This window comes from Euleptes europaea, chromosome 9 (assembly GCF_029931775.1).
Source record: "Euleptes europaea isolate rEulEur1 chromosome 9, rEulEur1.hap1, whole genome shotgun sequence".
Classification (NCBI taxonomy): domain Eukaryota; kingdom Metazoa; phylum Chordata; class Lepidosauria; order Squamata; family Sphaerodactylidae; genus Euleptes; species Euleptes europaea.
The window spans coordinates 91,415,324-91,436,425 of record NC_079320.1 but is presented as its reverse complement, the minus strand read 5'-3'; the positions used below and the strand labels follow the sequence as shown (position 1 = coordinate 91,436,425).

The 21,102-nt window shown below is 45.9% G+C and overlaps 1 protein-coding gene across 1 annotated transcript in view; it reads right to left on the bottom strand.

The window, feature by feature from the left end:
• Nucleotides 1-17,894, bottom strand: part of FKBP4 (FKBP prolyl isomerase 4) — a 42,407-nt gene extending 24,513 nt beyond the window's left edge. Inside the window, exons 1-2 of the mRNA XM_056855899.1 lie at nucleotides 17,796-17,894; nucleotides 10,472-10,616 (exon numbers count right to left, since the gene is read on the bottom strand). Of these exons, the coding sequence (XP_056711877.1) occupies nucleotides 10,472-10,616; nucleotides 17,796-17,894 (244 nt within the window). The remainder of the gene's footprint in view (nucleotides 1-10,471; nucleotides 10,617-17,795) is intronic.
• Between the last annotated feature and the right edge of the window lie 3,208 nt (nucleotides 17,895-21,102).

Sequence of the window (21,102 nt, the reverse complement as noted above, 5' to 3'; positions counted from 1 at the left end):
ATGTTCACTATGTTAATGTACCTCCGACGCTGTGTGAGCCCATTAAAAAAAGTCTACTATTTCATACCTTCAAAACTGCCAAACAGTCCAAAAACATGTTTCTCAAGGCTAACTGGTGGGATATTGTTTAAATGGTTGTGTAAATTAAGACAATTCAAAACAGCTAGAAAGAAAAGTATAACTGCGTGGAAATATAAGCTATAAAATTAGCTCTCCTACCCTTCAGCAAGGTCTTAAAACTGACATATGCTTAACCACACAGGCAAATATGTTAGCACACACACACAGTCCCAAAACTAGGAAGCCTCTCATATCCTCAGGTGGGCAGAAAGCCATCTGGCACCCCTTAAGGCGGAACACGTGGTAGGGATTCCAACATACTAAGCTGGGCTGGGCAGCCATGCCATCCAGGAGGTGGAATGGACTTCCTAGCCATATGTTTTCCAGGTGGGGGCACAGCAGTTCAGCATGCCTCTCACAGACTGGCTGCCATGACAGAAAACAGACAGACGCAGGGGGTCAACCCTTGGTTTTAGCCCATTAAGGCAAAAGGGGTCAATGCGCTAGTTCAAGACTGAACATGAGACCTGATGTTTGATTCAAGTTCCAAGATAGATCAGACAACTGAAAGCAGAAGCAATTCACTATAACAGATAAGGAAGCCATTGGTTCCAGATGTGGTGGCAAGGTCAAGAAAACTGCAATATTTCAGATTTGGGGGGGGGGGACATTTGAAACCAGAAAAGGGAAGATATTCAATGTATCTATTTCTGAGCAAAGATTAAAACGCACCAACAGCCTCTTGTTCAAATAAATATTTGTATTGTATACTTGCGATAAGCTGACCATATTTCAACAATTTGTCTAAAATTTCACCGATTTCCTACTACTGTCAGAAGCTGAAGTTAATACAGAATGGGGCAGCTTGCCCTTTATAGAATCAGAGTTGGAAGGGACCACCAGGGTCATCTAGTCCAACCCCTTGCACAATGCAGGAAACTCACAACTACCTCCCCCTCCACACCCACAGTGACCACTACTCCATGCCTAGAAGATGGCCAAGATGCCTCTCCCTCCCATGAACTGCCCTAGGTCATAGAATCAGCATTGCTGAAAGATGGCCATCTAGCCTCTGCTTAAAAACCTCCAGGGAAGGAGCGCTTACCACCTCCCGAAGAAGCCTGTTCTACTGAGGAACCGCTCTAACTGTTAGAAATTTCTTCCTAATGTCAAGACGGAAACTCTTTTAATTTCAACCCATTGGTTCTGGTCCAACTTTCTGGGGCAACAGAAAACAACTCAGCACCATCCTCCATATGACAGCCCTTCAAGTACTTGAAGATGGTTATCATATCCCCTCTCAGCCTTCTCCTCTTCAGGCTAAACATACCCAGCTCCTTCAACATGGTAGGAGAGTCAAGAACCCAATGTGAATGAACAGAGAGCTCTATAATGAGTTAAAGAAAAAAATGTTATGTTTAGGAAATGGAAGGAAGAGTGAATGACCAAGGAACAGGACCTACAGGTTGCTAAATGCTGCAGGGTGGTTGTCAGGGAGGCCAAAACTCAGAATGAGCTAAGATTGGCCAGTGAAGCTCACATTATTACAAGGGTGGTGTAGTGGTTAAGAACAGCGGACTCTAATCTGGAGAACTGGTTGTGATTCCCCACTCCTCCACATGAAGCCTGCTGGGTGACCTTGGGCCAGTCACAGTTCTCTCTGAAATCTCTCAGCCCCACCTACCTCACAAAGTGTCTGTTGTGGGGAGAAGAAGGGAAGGTGATTTTTAGCTGGTTTGAAACTCCTTAAGGTAGAGAAAATCGGGGTATAAAAAACAGCTCTTGTTTTAGTTTTTTGAGGAATAAATGGAGGGTGAAGGATATGACAGGTCTGTTACTGGGTGAAAGTGGATAAACTGACAGAAGATGAAGCAGATTCCTACATAATATCCAACAAGACGATCAAATACAGGCAGACAATATTATGCATCAATATGATATGATGATCATAAAGTTCCAAAAACACAAAATCTGTTAGGACAACACTCCAGGTGAGCTGTAAAAGCGGGAATGGATTGCCAAGGCGAAAGACGGCCTTCCATTTAAACAATCCATAATCATGACTTAATTAAACTTACCACTATTGCCTCAATTTGGCTATCAACATCCACATGGCATACTATTACAGCTATGCGTTCTCAAAGTTCCAAGACCCAATACTTCCATGTTACACAGACTTAGTAACTACACACCAACTAAATTACTGCATTTATTCTCTTCCAGGTACAACCGAGGATCTTACAGTCAGATTCTTAAAAGGAAAGTTTTAAACTACATTCAAAGAAAGCAAGACAAGTCTTGCTCCACATTCAAGCCATGCAGGATCATAAATGAATAAATATTCAATAAATGAATTTTAAAAGCCTCTTTTTGTAACAGTATCTTTTCTACATCTCTGTGTTGATATTTATGGGGTTTAACATGCCGTATAACAATAAACCTCAAGTCTGTATCTGCATGCTTCATTCTAACAAAATGATCTACCAGAGGAGCATTCCTATACAGGGATCTAATATGGGAGCGGTGTTCTATAATTATAGTCTGTACAGTTCTTTTAATCGACCCAATATATAATAAATTACATGGGCACAATATACAATATATATAATGCTTTGTATTGCAGTTAGTAAAGGATCGCAACTTAAATCTGAAATCAGTATCTGTCCTCTGAAATTATTTAACCTCAAGTGTTAATGCACAAACTAAACAGTAACTGCATTTGAAATGCCCTGCAGGTTAATTATCAACCTCTTTTTCTGATATGTCAGTATGTGTCAATCTATCCTTGAGGAAAGATGTTCTACGGAGTCCAGAAACGGGTGGTTTGGCCACACCCCGGAATCTTCCTGATATATGCCAATGCATATACGTCAGGACAAATGGGTATGTTGTCATGAAGTTACCAATGTATCAGTCTCCAGGCGTGCTTCTTAAGATGACAGCGGTAAGTTTAATTAAGACATGATTATGGATTGTTTAAATGGAACAGTATTTGTTGTAAAATGGATTTTGTTTTCATAACAAGTGTAGCATGTATATGAACAAAGGCAAATGAAACGGAAGAAGTCAACAGACAAAATGGAGTGTTTCTTCTAGAAGGCCGTTTTTCGCCTTTGCAGTCTACTCCTGCTTTTGCAGCTCACCTGGAGAATTTGTTTTTGGAAATTTATGAACTGATCATCATATCGTATTGATGCACAATATTGTCTGTATTTGATCGTCTTGTTGGATATTATGTAGGAAATTGTATTTCATATGTATATAATTAAATGGCATTATAGACAAGAGGTGGATTTCATTTATTGGCCGTCTATGTTGGGTTTATTTGTAGAGGATAAAGCAAAGACAGACAGGCTTAATGCCTATTTTGCCTCAGTCTTCTCTCTGAGGGAGGGAAGACACCCACTTGGAAATAGTGGTGTGCAGGATGCAGGTTTGCAGATAGATGTAAATGCAGAGGTCGTTCCGAAGCATCTGGATGGGTGTAAGTCCCCTGAGTCAGAAGGTGTCCACCAGAGAGTGCTCAAAGAGCTAGCTGGGGAGTTGGCACAGCCGTTATCTTCAAGGCCTCTTGGGGGATGAGTGATGTGCCAGATGACTGGAGAAGGACAAATGTTGTCACATACCTTGGAGCTGATTTTAAAAGGGCTGATTTGTAAACATCTACAGGAGAATATGGTGATAAGACATAGCATGGATCTGTCTCTTAATAGGTCTTGTCAGACTAATCTCATTTCCTTTTGGCTTGGTAGATTATGGGGATACCATGGATATTTTATAATTGGATTTTAGTAAGGCATTTGATAAGGTTCCCCACGATGTTCTGATTGGCAAGTTGGAAGGTTGTGGATTAGATGTTAGGATGCTTAGGTGGATAAGGAAATGGTTTGATAATTGCACCCCAAAGTGTGATAATGGCTCCTTGTCTGATCAGAGAGCAATATCTAGTGGAGTGCCACAGGTCTTGGTTTTCGGGCCCAGTGCATTTCAATGTTTTTATCAACAATCTAGATGAGGGTGTGAAGGGACTACACCAAATGAGGTGGGATAGCAAACACTCCAGAAGATAGGGATAAAACAATCAGATTTTGATACATTGAGAAAATAGGTAGATGTGAACAAGATGCAATTTAACCGAGATAAATGTAAGGTTTTGCATCTGGGTAGTAAAAGTGTTGCCCTGACCTGGATGGCCCAAGCTAGCCTGATCTCGTCAGATCTCAGAAGCTAAGCAGGGTCAGCCCTGGTTAGTATTTGAATGGGAGACCACCAAGGAATACCAGGGTTGCTGTGCAGAGGAAGGCACTGGCAAATCACCTGTTAGTCTCTTGAAAACCCCAAAAGGGGTTGCCTTAAGTCGGCTGCAACTTGACAGCACTTTACACACACACACAATAAAAGTGTTATACATGCATAACAAATTGGGGGGTACTCTTTCAGAGAGTAGCATGCATGAGTGGGATCTAGGGGTTTAACAACCTCTGCTTAACAAAAAGCAGAGGTTGGATAGCCATCTGTCGGGAGTGCTTTGATTGTAGGATCCTGCATAGGAGGGGGTTGGACTGGATGGCCCTTGTGGTCTCTTCCAACCTTGTATGATTTTGTGGGTTTTGGTGGGCTGCAAACTGTGTATGAGTAGCCAGTGTGATGCAGCAGCAAAAAAGGCAAATTCGATCTTAGGGTGCACTGACTGATGCACAGTGTCTAGGATATGAGGTGTATATACTGCAATGGTCAGAATCCATTTGGAGTACTGTGTCCAGTTCTTGAGACTTTTTTACAGGAAGGACATAGAAAGTTTAGAGCGACAAGAATGATTAGGGAGACTTACAGTACAATCCTATGCAGCGTTACTCCAGCCTAAGCCCATTGAAATGGACCTGCACTGCTAGCCTTACAAAGAAAGGCTGAAGGAGTTGAGAATGTTCAGCCCGGAGGAGATTGAGGAGGGATATGATTACTCTTTTTGTATTTGAAGGGCTGTAATTTACATAGGAAGGAAGGGCAGTATTTCAGCTGGTAGCGGAGGATAAGACTTGTAATAATAGGTTTAAATTACAGGTGGGGAGATATCAGCAGTTCAGTGGTGGAATTGGTTGCCCAGAGATGTGGTGGGTTCTCCCCACTTAGGGGTGTTTAAATGGAGGTTGGACAATTATTTGTCAGGGATGCTTTAGGTCATCCTGCATGGTGCAGGGGGTTGTACTGGATGGACTTTAGATGCCTTCCAATTTAATTTATTTTCCACTTTCAATTATTTTTCCTATCTTTTTCCTATCCATAGATGGTAAAAATGGTAAACATTAAGATACATGAGATACAGTAGCAGCTGTTTGCAATTCTCTCTGAAGAATTAGGTATATTTGCAATTTCCCATACAGAAAATAGGGCTGTCGATTTGGTTCCATCCGAACTGAAAAACAGCCGAATTTTCCAGTTCGGATAGAGGCAAAGTCAAAAAAGGTGGGAAAACGACTAACCAAATTCACTGAGTTCGGGCGGACGCCAAATAAATTCGTACAAATTCGGCGTCCCCGAATCGGCATTCTCCCGCGGCGCCTTCCTGAAAAGAAACAAAGAGCGAGCGAGCTCTCTTCTGGAAGGCAAGCAAACTTGCCTTTCAGGAGAGACAACCGTTACTAAACACCAGTGGCCAATAGGTGGCCAAGCTGGGTCGTCTTCTGGCCAATCAGGGAAGGGATTCTCCCATTTGAACCTCTCTAAATTGGCCAGGAGAAGAGAATAATTACTCGCTGGCTGCCACGAGTCTTGCTGCTGCTGTGCTGCTGATCCTGAGCTGACCTGCTGCTAGAATCGTATTGGATTACTCCTGAGTCCTGACTCCCAGTCCCTGCTCCTGATGGAAGAGAAGATATCCTCAGTTTGACCCATTTTGGGGTTTTTCTCTATAATTTTTTCCTGTGTGCGTGTGTGTGTGTGTGAGGGGGGAAGCCAAAGGGGGGTGGGTTTACCTGTTCTGCTGGGGGGTGGGCTTGATTGCCTCTGTGTGGGACTGAGCTTTTTGCTGTTTTCACCGGTTGCCAACTTCATCTGGAGTTAACTGTGGGTCAGTGAGTCTCTCTCTGGCTGGCTCCTATTGTTTCCAATGGGCTGTGCAGTCGCTCCTGTCGTTTCTAATGGGCTAGCCTGTCATTCGTTTTAGTACATCCCATGTCAGTGAGTCTCTCTCTGTCTGGTCCGTTCTTCTCCTTTGTTAGGAATTTGCGTCTTCTGGTTCAGGGGGGCTGTTCTGCTGGGGGGGGGGCTTGATTGCCTCTGTGGAGTGTGATTTGGGGGGGTTACCTGTCCTGGGGGGGGGGGGCTTGATCGAGTGGCGAGTGTGGTTGTTGCTGTGGAAGATTTGAATCCAGCAGCATGAAATTTATCAATACTGAAGTTACGCAATTTGCGCAGGTCGCACTTACGCTAGTAGCCTTATAAGATGCACTTTGGCTGTGTTGAAATGAAAAGATACTTTATCCATGCTAGTTACGCTGTTTACTTACGCTTCGAGCATTGTTGGATGCACTTTCGGCGTAGTTACATCGGCTCTTAGAAGCCACGGACTGGCTTCTACTGGGTGTGTGTGTGTGGGGGAAGCCAAAGGGGGGATGACCTGGCCTGGTGTGGGGGGGCTTGATCTCTTCTTTGTGTGATTGTTGCTGTTTTCACTAGTTGCCACCTTTGCCTGGAGGTCAGTGTGGGTCAGTGAGTCTCTCTCTGGCTGCCCCAGAAACAATGGGAGGTTTTACCTTGGATTTGCCGCTCTCTAGATGCACATTTCCCCCATCCAAATTTACAAATCTCAATAAGTCCCCCTGCAGTTTTGAGAATTCAGATGGGGGAAATGTGCATCTAGAGAGCGGCAAATCCAAGGCGAAACCTCCCAAGGCAAATCCAAGGCAAAAAAACTGGGAGGTTTTGCCTTGAATTTGCCACTCTCTAGATCAGGGATGGGGAACGTCCGGCCCCCAGGCCGTTTACGGCCCCCGAAGCCATTTTCGGTGGCCCTCGGGAGCTCCAGGGCCCTGCCACAGAAACACAGCGCAGCATGGCCCTCCCTGAAGACGCAGCGTGCAGGAACGCTGCGGCCCCTTTAAACCCCCTCTCCCCGACTGTCACCTGTCAATCGGCGAGAGGAGGGGAGAGGGAGAAAGACGCTTCCCCCAAGCGGGGAAGGCGAAGCGTTCCTGCACGCCGTGGCACAACAGTTTAAACCTCTCTCGCCGCTGAGGGAGAGGGGAAGAAGAGGAAAAAGCCAGCCGCTCCTGGGGCGGAGCATGCGCGTGGGAGCCAATCAGGTGGAGGACCTTTGTGGAGGGGGGGAGGGGGGAAGGCTGAAGCCCGGTCGCATGGAGCCGGCTGTGTGTGTGTGAAGGCTTTTCTCTCTTTTCTTCCTTTTTCTGTCACTCTCTCTCCTATTCTTTCTCTCCTCTTTTTCTGTCTCTTTCTTTCTCCCCCCTCTATTTTTTCTCCTTTCCTTTCTTTCCTTCTTTCCCTGCTTCCTTCCTTCTTTCTGTCCTTCTGTCTTTCCTTCCCTGCAGATCGACCACAGGCTACAAGCTGCGCCCCCCTGGCACCTCGGTTGCCTGGGCCCACCGCTGGCTGCCCTCCCACCTGGGAGGAGGGGGAAGACCTGGGGGAGCAGAGGTACCCTCCAAGCCTTCTCTGCATAGCCTCCCCTAGGGTTGCCAACCTCCAGGTGGTAGCTGCAGATCTCCTGCTACTACAACTGATCTCCAGCCAATAGAGATCAGTTCCCCTGGAGAAAATGGCCACTTTGGACATTGGGCTCTATGGCTATGCAGTCTTCCTCCCCAAACCCTGCCCTCCTCAGGCTCCACCCCCAAAACCTCCCGCCAGTGGTGAAGAGGACCTGGCAACCCTAGCTTCTCCCCACCCCCCACCAGGAGATCTATGCCTGGTATGGCCCCCAAACGATGTTATAAATATGCAAATGGCCCTTGGCAGAAAAGGTTCCCCACCCCTGCTCTAGATGCACATTAAGGATTGCCGGCTCCCATTCATTCCAATGGGCGGATGGGGGGACCCCTTCCAGACCCCATAACTCGGGACCCCCTGACCCAATCTGCACCAAACTTGGGGGTTCTTGCAAGGAGGGTCCCTCCAAGCTACCCTGAAAGTTTGGGACCTCTACCTAAAAAAACGCCCCCCCCCCGAGCCACGGAAAGCTGCGAATGTGCTTTAAATGGCTTTATTTGGCCTAATTTATTTGGGAACGCCGAATTCCCCAAATCCGAATAGGGGGAGTTCAGACTTCGTCATTTCCTGAATAAAAACGGGCCAAATTTTGCCGAATCTGAATTTTACCGTTTTTTTTCCAACAGCCCTAATAGAAAACTAAGACATTTACACTTTTAAACGCCATAAATGTGCAAACAGTGCAATTTTATATGCTAAGTTATAAGTGATGCATTTTATGTTATTTAATCAGTAAAATAAATTCTAGTTCAATAGGAAAGTATTACACATATTTCACTGTTCCGCATGGGTTCAAAAATGTCCATAAATTTTACATCTATAGGTAAGGCAAGATGCTACAGGGCCTTTTATGTTGTAGAACCTCATTTAAGAACTCCCTCTCCCCACATTTGCCTAGACACCAGGTGCTCTATTTACCCTAGGCTTTGGGCAAGAGGTGGTCACCGTTTGTCTTCTTACAACCCTCGATTGCTGGCTAAGAATTATTGTGACTGCTCTTTAATTTTGCTGGTGGTATTGTCTTACAGATCATTGGAGTGGGGAATTTATTTTGTACTGGCATAAGTTTCCTTGGGAATTCGTGTTGAGAGGTGGCATAAAATCTCTTAAAATAAATTCCAATAATGATTAACCTGGGTTTTTCTCATCTGAGAATCTGAAACCATTTTAAACCAAGGATAATTTGCTTAGCTATCACTGCAGGATATTACAGGTTGAGTATCCCTTATCTGAAATGCTTGGGACTAGAAGTGTTTTGGATTTTGGAATATTTGCATATACATAATGAGATATCTTGGGGATGGGACCCAAGTATAAACACAAAATTAATTTGTTTTATATACACCTTATATACATAGCCTGAAGGTAATTTTATACCATATCTTTAATACTTTTGTGAATGAAACAAAGTTTGTGTACAATGAATCATTACAAAGCAAAGGTAATCTCAGCCACCCATGTGGACAATGTGTGGTTGTTTGGCATCACCATCATTCCTGACTCTGAATTTAATTGCTACTGATAAGCAATTTTCCCTTGGGGATGCTCAATAAATGGTCTGTGTGCGCCTGAGTTTTGACTGCGACCCGTCACAAGGTCAGGTTGCGTCATGTTGGCGCTCAAAAAGTTTTGGATTCAGCATTCCAGATAAGGGATACTCAACCTATATTCTACCAGCTTGATGTAGTAGTTAAGAGTGGTGGTTTGGAGCGGTGGACTCTAATGTGGAGAACCAGGTTTGATTCCCCACTCCTCCACATGAGCGGCGGAGGCTGATCTGGTGAACTGGGTTGGTTTCTCCACTCCTACACATGAAGCCAGCTGGGTGACCTTGTGGAGAGGGGAAGGGAAGCAGGTTTGTAAGCAGGTTTGATTCTTCCTTATGTGGTAGAGAAAGTTGGCATATAAAAACCAACTCTTCTTCTTCTGCAGGAATTTATTCATATATTCCAAAATTTAAAGAACTCTATGCAGAAGACTAAGGAAAAAGCTATGACTATTTCTGCAACAGGGAACAGAAAGGGGCATAGTTGCTCTTTTAAACCAGCAGTGGGTCTAGTCCTTTCCCACCTCAACCTGCTTAAAAAAAATAATCTCATAACAGCAACAGAAACAGGTATGCAGCTGTCCATTTCTGAGTGGCTACCTAAGTGTTACATGAAAATGCATATAAACTATTTAATGAAAAGCAATTGGAGGGCCATTTTGAGCCAAGAAGCAACGGGGGAGGGGTCCTGCTCCAAACAGCAGCATTCCTTTCCCCTCTCCAGATGCTCTTCCTCTTACAGGAGTCTAGATCAGTTTTTGGGTTGATTAATCTTTACCGCCCTTTGACAGAGTCTGAAGCATTCATAGTATAGAGAAACAAAGAAATATGTTTTTTTGTGGACCAACGTTCATCTCGAGTGCTGCTGTGTTGCGGAGGACGTGACTGAGAACAGAAAAAGATGGATAAGGGTTAAGAAAAAAGGCGTTTCCAGTTACACAGAAAATCGCCACTACAACAGTTCACGCAACAGGCGACAACAATTAAGCATTCAAGACCACTGCCTCAATGGCCAGAGTTGTCTACAGAAGTGTGGCACAAACAGCACTAGCCCTGCAAGTTATGAAGGAGGCCGACTGTTCATCGTGTGACAATATATTGCTGAACCAAACACTACTGTGTACCAGACACAGAATACAGTACCTTTTCCAAAGTCAAAGGAGAACTTGTCCTTTCTGTCCCGGCTGGAGTCAAACTGTGTGCCATCCAGAAGCCACCCAGTATAGTGGACTGTCACTTTATCACCTATCATGGGGGATTCTGTCCCTACACCTTCTTTCTTGACAATCTGTGGAATGAAACATGGACATTTTGTGTTTTGATAAGCAATAATTTCAGTATCAAGAAGCCCAAACTATCAAAAGAGGAAAAGCTAAGTTTGTTAGATTATAAGGAAGGGGAAGCAATTTTTCAATTTCTCTTGGCAATGCCATCTGGATGGTAATGATTTTTAGAGAGCCAGCATGGTGTAGTGGTTAAGAGTGATGAACTCTAATCTGGAAAACCAGGTTTGATTCCCCACTCCTCCACATGAAGCCTGCAGGGTGACCTTGGGCCAGTCACAGTTCTCTCCAAGCTCTCTCAGCCCCAACTACTTCACAAGGTGCCTGTTGTGGGTGGGGGGAGGGAAGGCAATTGTAAGTCACTTTGAGGCTCCTTAACGGTAAAGAAAAAGCAGTGTATAAAAATCACTCTTATTATTCACTGGAAGTGTGGGGGAGGTAGTTCTGAATTTCCTGTATTGTGCAGGAGGTCGGACTAGATGATCCTGGTGGTCCCTTCCAGCTCCATGATACTATGATTCTATTAATTTTATTCACTCAAAATTTACCATCGGCCCACAGACTGGAAACCCTCAATCGACATTCCAACACCAAAAAAAGAGACATCAACAACTGTAGCAACTATCACACCATTGCATTTATTTCTCACACAAGTGATGCTCAAAATTTTACAACAAAGACCATTACCATACATGAAAGGAGAAATGCCTGATGTTCAAGCCAGATTCAGAAAAGGAAGAGGCACTAGACATCACACTGCAAAATATGTTGGTTACTGGCGCATACGAGAGAATTTCAGAAGAAAACCAGCTTGTGTTTCATAGATTACGGCAAAGCCTTTGACTGTGTGGATCATGAAAAGCTATGGCTGTTTTTAAAAGAAACTGGTGTGCCACAGCATCTGTTTTGATGTGCAACCTATACTTTGGACAAGAGGCTACTGTTAGGACAGAATATGGAGAAACAGAACAGTGTAAAGAGATGTAGTTAATCTCCCTATCTGTTCAATCTATATGCAGAACATGTAAGAGAAACTGGATTAGATTTATTTTATTTCAGGGAGGGGAACAACAATACAATTACAGATATACATACATGTATCAATTAAAAACATCTTATTAAAATCAATTCCCAAATTGTAGCCTAATCATTAAAACAGATGGCGCACCACTTAATATGGCACCCGCTGTGACGGTGCTATTGCAACAAAGCAGGCAGGCCAACCCCACCCCCCATATGTCCCAGAATAAACCAGAGGAGAAGGGGTGTAGGGAGGTCAGCACTGGTGAACTACCTGCGGCTGCCCTCAGTTGTAGGCCTGGTGGAAAAGCTCTGTCTAACAGGCCCTGCGCAACTCTTTCAGGTCCCACAGGGCCCTGATGTCATTAGGCAGAGCATTCCACCAGGCTGGTGCCAGGGCTGAAAAGATGAAGGTGGAGTGAAAATTGGTGGAAAGAACATTAACAATTTGAGATATGCAGATAACACCACATTACTGGCAAAAAACAGTGAAGACCTGAAATGACTACTGATGAAAGTTAAAGCAGAAAAAGGCAAAGCAGGATTACAGCTGAACATCAAGAAGACAAAAGTAATGATTACTGGGGAATTACACAACTTTGAAGTTGATGATGAAATCAAAATTGTTCATGATTTTCTATTCCTTGGCTCCATCATCAACCAAAAGGCAGACTGCCACCAAGACATCTGAAGGAGACTGAGACTAGGAAGGGCAGCCATGAAGGAGCTTGAAAAGATCCTTAAGTGTAAGGATGTGTCAATGGCAACCAAGATCAAGATAATTCATATGAGGGGCTGTGGCCAAGAGGCAAGATAATTCATATGAAGGGCTATGGCTCAGTCGTAAAGCATGTGCTTGGCATGGAGAAGATCTCAAGTTCAATGCCCAGCACCTTTAGTTAAAGGATCAGGGAGTAGGTGATGTGAAAGAACTCAGCCTGAGCCCCTGGAGAGCCACTGCCGGTCTGGGTAGACAACACTGACCTTGATGGACCAAAGGTCTGATTCAGTATAACACAGCTTCACGCGTTCTTATTGTACTCCCTATTACTACAATTGGGTGTGAAAGTTGGAAATGAAGAAAGCAGACAAGAAGAAAGTTGATTCATTTGAACTGTGGTGTCAGGAGGTAATTTTTATGGATAACATGAATTACCACAAAGACAAGTGGGTTCTAGATCAAATCAAACCTGAACTCTCCCTAAAAGCCAAAATGACTAAACTGAGATTATCGTACTTCGGTCCCATTATAAGAAGACTCAACGGAAAAGACAATAACACTAGGACTAGTTGAAGGCAGCAGGAAAAGAGGAAGACCCAACGTGTGATGCAGTGACCAGGCACACCCTCTCAGCCTAACCTACAATTCAGGTAATTCACAGTGGGTAGCCGTGTTAGTCTGTCTGCAGTAGTAGAAAAGACCAAGAGTCCAGTAGCACCTGCCAGAAAATATTTTTGTCAGTCTTTAAGGTGCTACTGGACTCTTGCTCTTTTTTACTACTACCATGGTCACCCTGCAAGTTTCCATGTCAGAGTGGGGAATCAAACCCAGTTCCCTCAGATCTTAGTCTGACACCAAACTGGCTAATTAATAATGAATAAAGTGAATAATAAATTAATTTTATATGCTATCAGGTGAATAATAAATTAATAATGTGAATAATAAATGAATTTTTTATGCATGTCATGTTATATCAGTAGACGTTTGATAGGAAAATATTCCATATATTTCAATTTCCCCCCAAATTTCCATTTTTCCAGTGACTTCAGCATTTTCAGAAATATTACATCTCTACTTATATCTTAAAGCAGAGGATGTGAGAAGCATGGTGTTCATGTCCAAGATATATCAACTTTTATTATCATTTGAAACAGCGTCAGAACAAGTGAAAGTATGCATGATTAAATGGATGCAGAACTTTGGTGAAATGATCCCAATGGAGAACTGGGAGCGAATGTGGACTTCTGGAATCAAGTTCTCCTCTTCGCAAGCAGTAAGGGAAAACTGGTACAAAATGTTCTATAGATGGTATCTTTTGCCAAAGGATCTCCAAAAGATGTTTAAGACGAACCAAGCAAATTGTTGGAAATGTTCTGAAATAGAGGGGACATTCTTCCACCCAATGGTGGACCTGTAAGAAGAGCCAGCAGTATTGGAGGGTCATACATAAAGAAATGCAAGACCTTCTACAGGTGAATTTTGAATTAAACCCTAAATATATGTTGTTGGGTATAGTGCCCCCCGCAAGTGAGTTCAACATATAAGGAACTTTTTCAATACCGCCGCTAGAATTCTATATGCCTCACACTGGAAAACTCCAAAAATCCCGGAATTATTTGAATGGATTCACAAGTTATTAGACTTTGCTTCGCTGTCAAAACTAACACACCTGATGAAGAAGAACTTGCTGGATGATTTTAAGACAAAATGGCAACCAATATATGATAAATATCTATCTGTGCCAAATATTATTGTTAGATGTAGGATATAGATACAGATTAGCTGGTATTTAGTATCAGGAAATGATAACTGCTGTAACTCGCTCTACGTAGGGCTGCCCTTGAGGCTGACTCAAAAACTCCAGCTGGTACAAAATGCCGCAGCGAGGCCGCTTACGGGGTCCTCGTCGCGAGCTCATATCATGCCAGTGCCTAAATAGCTGCACTGGCTCCAGCTAGAATCTCGGGTCAGATTCAAGGTGCTGGTTATTACCTTTAAAGCCTGTAAAACAGAGCTATTCCGCCAGGCTTATGGTTGAGGCCAGCTACGGTTCCTATATATAAAGACTGGCCTCCCTAACCTTCACATTGCAGTTAACACCTTTTATTCCATCTGGTGCCTTCCACCTGCTCACCTAGCTGGGTTGTTGTATTGTGACTCGTATGTTAGAGGCGCCCAGGTAAATTACTATAATGATTATGATTTTATAGGGCTATTTTAACATGTTTTAATGCTTTTATTGATTAATATGACTTTTATATTCTGTAAGCTCCTGTAATTAGGAAAGCTGGATTAGATTTAGATGAAGGTGGAGTGAAAATTGGAGGAACATTAATAATTTGAGATATGCTGATGACACTGCATTATTGGCAGAAAATAGTGAAGATTTGAAACGACTACTGCTGAAAGTTAAAAGAGAAAGTGCCAAAGCAGGAGTACAGCTGAACATCAAGAAAACAAAAGTAATGACAACAGGAGAATTACACAACTTTAAGGCTGACAATGAGGAAATTGAAATTGTCCAATTCTTTCTATTCCTTGGCTCCACCATCAACCAAAAGGGAGACTGCAGCCAAGAAATCAAAAGGAGATTGAGACTGGGAAGGGCAGCCATGAAGGAGCTAGAAAAGATTTTGAAGTGTAAGGATGTGTCACCAAGACTAGATTAATTCATGCCATCGTATTTCCTATTACTATGTATGGGTGTGAAAGCTGGACAGTGAAGAAAGCTGATAGGAAGAAAATAGATTCCTTTGAAATGTGGTGTTGGAGGAGAGTGTTACGCATACCGTGGACTGCCAAAAAAACAAATCAATGGGTTCTAGATCAAATCAAGCCTGAACTGACCCTAGAGGCTGAAATGACTAAACTGCAGCTATCGTATTTTGGTCGCGCCATGAGACGACAAGAGTCACTGGAAAAGACATGCTAGGAAAAGTTGAGGGCAGCAGGAAAAGAGGAAGACCCAACAAGAGATGGATGGACTCAATAAAGGAAGCCACAGTCTTCAATTTGCAAGATCTGAGCAAGGCTGTTAAAGATAGGACATTTTGGAGGACTTTCATTCATAGGGTCGGCATGAGTTGGAAGCGACTTGACAGCACTTAACACACACGCACAAGCTGCTCTGAGCCTGGCTTTGGCAGGGAAGAGCGGAGTAACAAATGGAAATAATAAATAAATAAACTTCAGCCAAAGGTTAGATTCAAGGATACAAATCCATATTGTGGTATCAGAATATGGTTGATTAATTATTATTTACTAAGTAGTTTTAAATATCATGTTATGCATAAGGGAATGGCAATATATCACGGGGCACTATTAAGACATAGTTCTAGAATTTTAAGGGTGAGATTGAAGCTGATGTATGAACGTATTACTTTGTTAACGCTTGGACCCAGACTTGTGTTTTGTCTTCTTCCTTTTTAACCCTTTTTTGTTTCTGTATCCCATTATATAAAATAAAAAATTATAATTAAAAAAGCCTGGGTTCAAATCCTGGGCCAGCCAAGAAAACTCTTCTAGACTGCCTTCAGCTTCTCTAAAATCTACTTTGTATAAAGTGATTTCAGTGACTACATCTTCACAAGTGTTATATGAGGTAGGTCACAAAGTCTGTAACAGACCAAGACATTAAAGGTATTGCAGAAGCCAAAAACCTTCTCCTCTAACTTCTCTCATGATGAGCAGGGAACGTCTGTCAGCCTTGCTGCCAGATTTGTAAGCTCAGAGCTGCATCAATGAAGGTGTGACACACAAGGCTACTGGCCACTCCACTGGCTCTGGCTGAGTAAAAGACTTGTGCTGGCTTTGGAGGCACGAGGTCCCAGGCAGCTTCTCCCGTTAAAAAGGATCAGGTAATGGGGTGATGAGAAAGACCTCTGAAGAACTGCTGCCAGTCTGAGCAGACAACGCTAACCTTGACCGACCAATAGCCTGACTTAGTACAAGGCAGCTTCATGTGACTCTAAAGCAGTGGTTCCCAACCTTTTTTTGACCAGGGGCCACTAGGACTTTTTTGTTCGGTGCAGGGACCCCAAGGTTCAAAATAAAAATTCTGAGAATTTGAAAATAAACTTTAATCATAACTGTTAGTTAAACATTAAACTTAGAATAATATTTGAATATATTTTATAATAGAGAGCTTTTAATTGAAAATATTAATTTATTATGGGTTTATAACTTTTGTTTCGCGGACCTTAATTTAGTTCTCGTGGACCCCCAGTTGGGAACCAGTGCTCTAAAGCATTCCTCGAGAATGAGACAGAACTATGGGAATTCCCCTGGTACTCCTCGGTTTTCAGGCTACTACAAGTGGAAACCAGGTTGAGGAAAAGGTTGTCATCACCCGCCCGGGGTTATATTCAGACAAGATGGAGGTGATGCCAGCTGGGAAGGAGGAAACTTATCCAGCAACATTAAAGGTGGGCAAGTGTTTGCTAACACACCAAGTAAAGACCTTGTGGGTACCCTTGGGCCAGGCCTTGTTAATGGAGCCACAGAAATCCCTTCTTTCGGCTACCCCTGGCTTCTAAACTGGCTTATTGGGGTTTTATCAACCTAGCCAGGCTGACCCAGGTCACCCCTACCTACACACGGGACGGCCGCAGTATGCTGCTGCTGCGGGAGTGGCGAACGGTTCAAAACGTGGCAGCGAAGCTCTTCCCTGGGACCAGCCGCGGGCAGCGCAGGTTCAGCCCGGTGTTTAAGCCGGCTCCCAGGGCGCCCTTCAAAGCGAGGCCGTCGCCTGGGACAGCTCGACCTCCGCCGCCGGGCCCCCCACCCCGATGCAGCAGCTCCTCCCGCTGCTCCCCTCCCCCCCCCACACGCCCACCACCCCGTTTAGATCGGCTTAGGCACGCCGCGCCAGGAGCGCAGACTCGCCTTCCCAGACTCAAGAAAGGGTGCCGGCGGGGTGCGGGGGAGGGGTGACCAGCCGGGCCAAGGAGGCCTAGGGAAGCGATGCTGGAGCCCCCCGCCCCCCCCGGTGCTCAACACCCCTTGGAGGACGCCGGCAGCCCCCGCCCCCCCCGCCCGTTTCGGCGCACCTGAGATTCCCCCCGGGGGGGGGCGAGGGGGCGCGCTTCATCCCGCTTGCAGAAAAGCGGCTCGACGCCGCGCAAAAACCGCCGGGGGCGGCCGGTGTCCGCTGGACAAGCGAGCAGCATCCGCCCCCGCGACTCAGAGCCCTGGGGGGGGGGGACGGGGGCGCCCCGTTCCCACTCAGCTAGGCCGGCGCCAGAGAAAGCGTGGGGGGGGAGGCGGCCGCGGCACCCTCATGCACTCACCCCCGCCCCCTTGGAAGGGGCAGGGAGGCAGATTCCGGACCTCACACACACACACACCCGGGGGGCAGCCTGCCCCGCCCCCCCCCCGCCAAGCGGGCCGAAGGACGCGCTGGGGACCCCCCCCCCTCCACCCGAGCGTGAGGCGCCGGGCCTACCTTGAGGACTCCGCCGTCCTGCTTGGGGGTGATGTCGGCGGCCCCCTCGCCGCCCCCCTGGGCGCCCATTTCCTCGGCCTTGGCCTCCTCGGCGGTCATGGCGGCGCCTGTCCCGGCGGCGGCGGCGGCAGCAGCTCCAGCGACGCTCGGCCCCGCCCCCCACAGCGCCGCCCCCGCCCAGAAGCTTCGAGAGCGGCCTCTGCGCGCGGGAGGGGGGAAGAGAAAGAGGAGGGGCGCGGAGACGACTGCGCATGCTCAGTGGCGGCCGCCGAGGTCTCTGGGCCGCCGGGCAAAAGACGGCGGAGGTGACGCGCGTGCCCCGGCCGGCTCCCACTGGCGGAGCGGCCGGAACAGCGACACAGGGCTTTGCCGCGAGAAGCCCAAGCGCCACCCCCAGGGGCCTGAAGAGCGCATGCGCGCTCCCGCCGCTTCTCTCACCGCCCCGCCATCCTCCCCAGCGCGCAGGCGCGGCGGCGCTCATGCCTGGGGAGGGGGAGGGGGAGGGGCCTCCGGGAAACAAGAACACAAGGAAGGCCCTGCTGGGTCAGACCCAGGCCCATCCGGTCCAGCGTCCTGACTCACACAGGGGCCAACCAGGGTGCCTTCCGAGGAAGCCCACAAACCAGACGGCTGCAGCAGCGCCGTCCTGCCTGTGTGCCACCGCAGCCGATAGAACAGGCCTGCCCCTCTGCATCATGAGCAGTATCCATTTTAGACTAGTAGCCATGGATAGCCCTCTCCTCCATGAACAGGTCCACTCCCCTCTTAAAGCCCTCCAAGTTGGCAGCCATCACCACATCCTGGGGCAGGGAGTTCCACAATTCAACTATGCGCTGTGTGAAGAAATACTTCATCTGTTTTGAATCTCGGAGGAGAGCCTGGATCACGTGCAAAACATTTCACTTATTTATTTACGGGTTTCATATCTGGCCAATGTGACCAACATTGGACAGAGGAGGACAGAAAAGCACCACGACCGAGGCGGTGGCGGCCTTCAGCCTGATTTTTTGCACTGAACCTTTGAGAGCGAGTCTGGTCTGTTGCGGAGGAGAGGCTGCTGCCTCTCGGAGAACACTCACACTTCTGCGTGGACACAGCCGTGAAATCCTCACCTTGAAGGGGAAAGTACCCGTTTTGGGAGATCAGCATTCCTGTCCAGGAGGCTCGGCAATGGAGAGGGTGTTGGGGGGGGCAAGTCCTTGAGGAGCGGCAGATGCCTGGGAACCCATTGAGAGGGGTGGGTTGCCTGGCACGTAGCCACCCCCAGGTAGCCGAGGCCATTTATCAGCATCCTCTGGTTGTGCGGGCTCTCCTAGTCCTAGTCCCATTGCATTGTTTACTGGATGTCTTATCCTTTCTGACTGAATTGTCTTATTTTGTAGTCCACTTTGAGTCTCCATGAGAAAGGCAGGCAATAAATGAAGTAAACAAATATGCAGCAAGATTCATTACACAGCACAAACAGATTTTTCCAGTTTTATCATTGATTTTAATTACCATTATTGAACAAGTACATCTTATGCTTTATATACATATAAATGAAATATTACTTTTTTCAGTATCTGTCAATACATAATATATTATCTTCATAATTCTAGCTAAAAAAACAGAACACAGAGGGAAAGGCTCCTGGCTAATTTTGGAGGGACATTATCAGATCTCTTGGGGTTGGGACACAGAGCTACTGAAATGGCAGGACCTGCTACCAACATAGAAGATGCAGCCAGATTCCATTCACATCATCCTGGCTTGACAGGAACCACCAGGCGAGGAGCCTGAGGAGGACAGAAAACCATTTATGACCAATAGTGAAACGAAGATGACAGAAAGCTACAGATAGTTGTAGGAGCAGATAAGCCAAGGAATGCAAGTGGGGTGGAGGAAGGTGATGAACAGCTGGGCATTTAAAGCATCAACTTCCTTAGATAGCAGAAACTGGTCCCTGTTCGCCACAGACAGAATATGCCAATAGAAAAGGAAGCAAGCAATTTCACAGAACATTGACTTCCTGACTAAGGGGGCCAAGTCTCCCGTCTGCAATTCTGGCATCAATAAACCGCAGAAGGGCCAAATATCAGCAGATTTTGCAAGTGTTCCAAGATCAACTATCCTCCTTTTAAAAACCACCAATCCATGGATCACAAGGGATCCAACTGATATGATAGGTTAATAATTACTGCGTATTAGCATCACAAAAAACAAACACTGTGCCGCTTACAAATCTATAGAGCTTAGTAAGAATGGATTTGGTTGTGAGAATGTTAAACAAAGCTGGTTGTTTTTGTACCCGTTTCTAGAGTGCAAGAAAGGGGTGCAAAATCAAACACCTTCACAGCCACCTGAACATGTGGTGGGGGAAAGGATAGAGAAACACTCAGGTAATGGAGCTTAAAGACCTTTGCACAGAATATGAGGTGAGGAAGAGACGGCTTAAAATCACTCCATGATCCACTGATATGGGGAGTCTAAGCAGGAGCCTAAGCCGTCTTCTCTGGGTACAGGATTCCCCCCTCTCAAAAAACCAACAAACAGGGAAAGCAGCGCAGGAGTCCTGCTGCCGGACATGCAGGGGGCCCTGCTATCTATCACTGCCTGCAAGGATGAAAGCAGGAGAACTTCTTACACGTGAACACTATTTACAGGGCTCCACTTCAAAAGATCTTCAAAGTATTTTCAGCTTTTAGGAGGAAGTGACAGAATAAGGGGATTTGTGGATGGCACACAAGGGTCAAGGCAATCTGCGTCAGGATCGGTACCCTTTTCCCTACCACAGGACCGAAGGAAGAAAATGCTTGGGGAAGACTTGAACTCGTCCCACATTATGAGAAAGCCAGCTGCCCCAGGGGGAAGAGGTGTCACCACTTGTGCAGGATGGTTTCTTGAGCTTTCATTTCTACCCTGTTTTTAAAAAACAGTGTCAGAAAAAACAACAACCGAGGTGTTCTGTACTCCTCAGTGCTAGCCAACATGCTCAAGCTAGTATGACTACTATAGTGGGAGGCCTGGAAAAGAGAAAGGGAGCTAATCTGAAGGATGAGCCAACCCTGCTCAGGATTCTCCCATCCCTCACAGCAGCAGCTTCTCTTCCAGATGGCTAGACCTCCCCCTGCCCACCCCCACCTTCATCCAAAGTTACCACTGGGCAGAATTATGAAACATTCCCCAAAGGTTTCCATGGGTTCACTGGATGATCAAAACTATCAATGTGAAATGCAAATGGAATTGTCAACAAAAACAGGATTGTCTGAAACCACGTTTTTACTGAAGACCTAATGAGATCAGATCACTCCCACCCCATGTGGAGCTA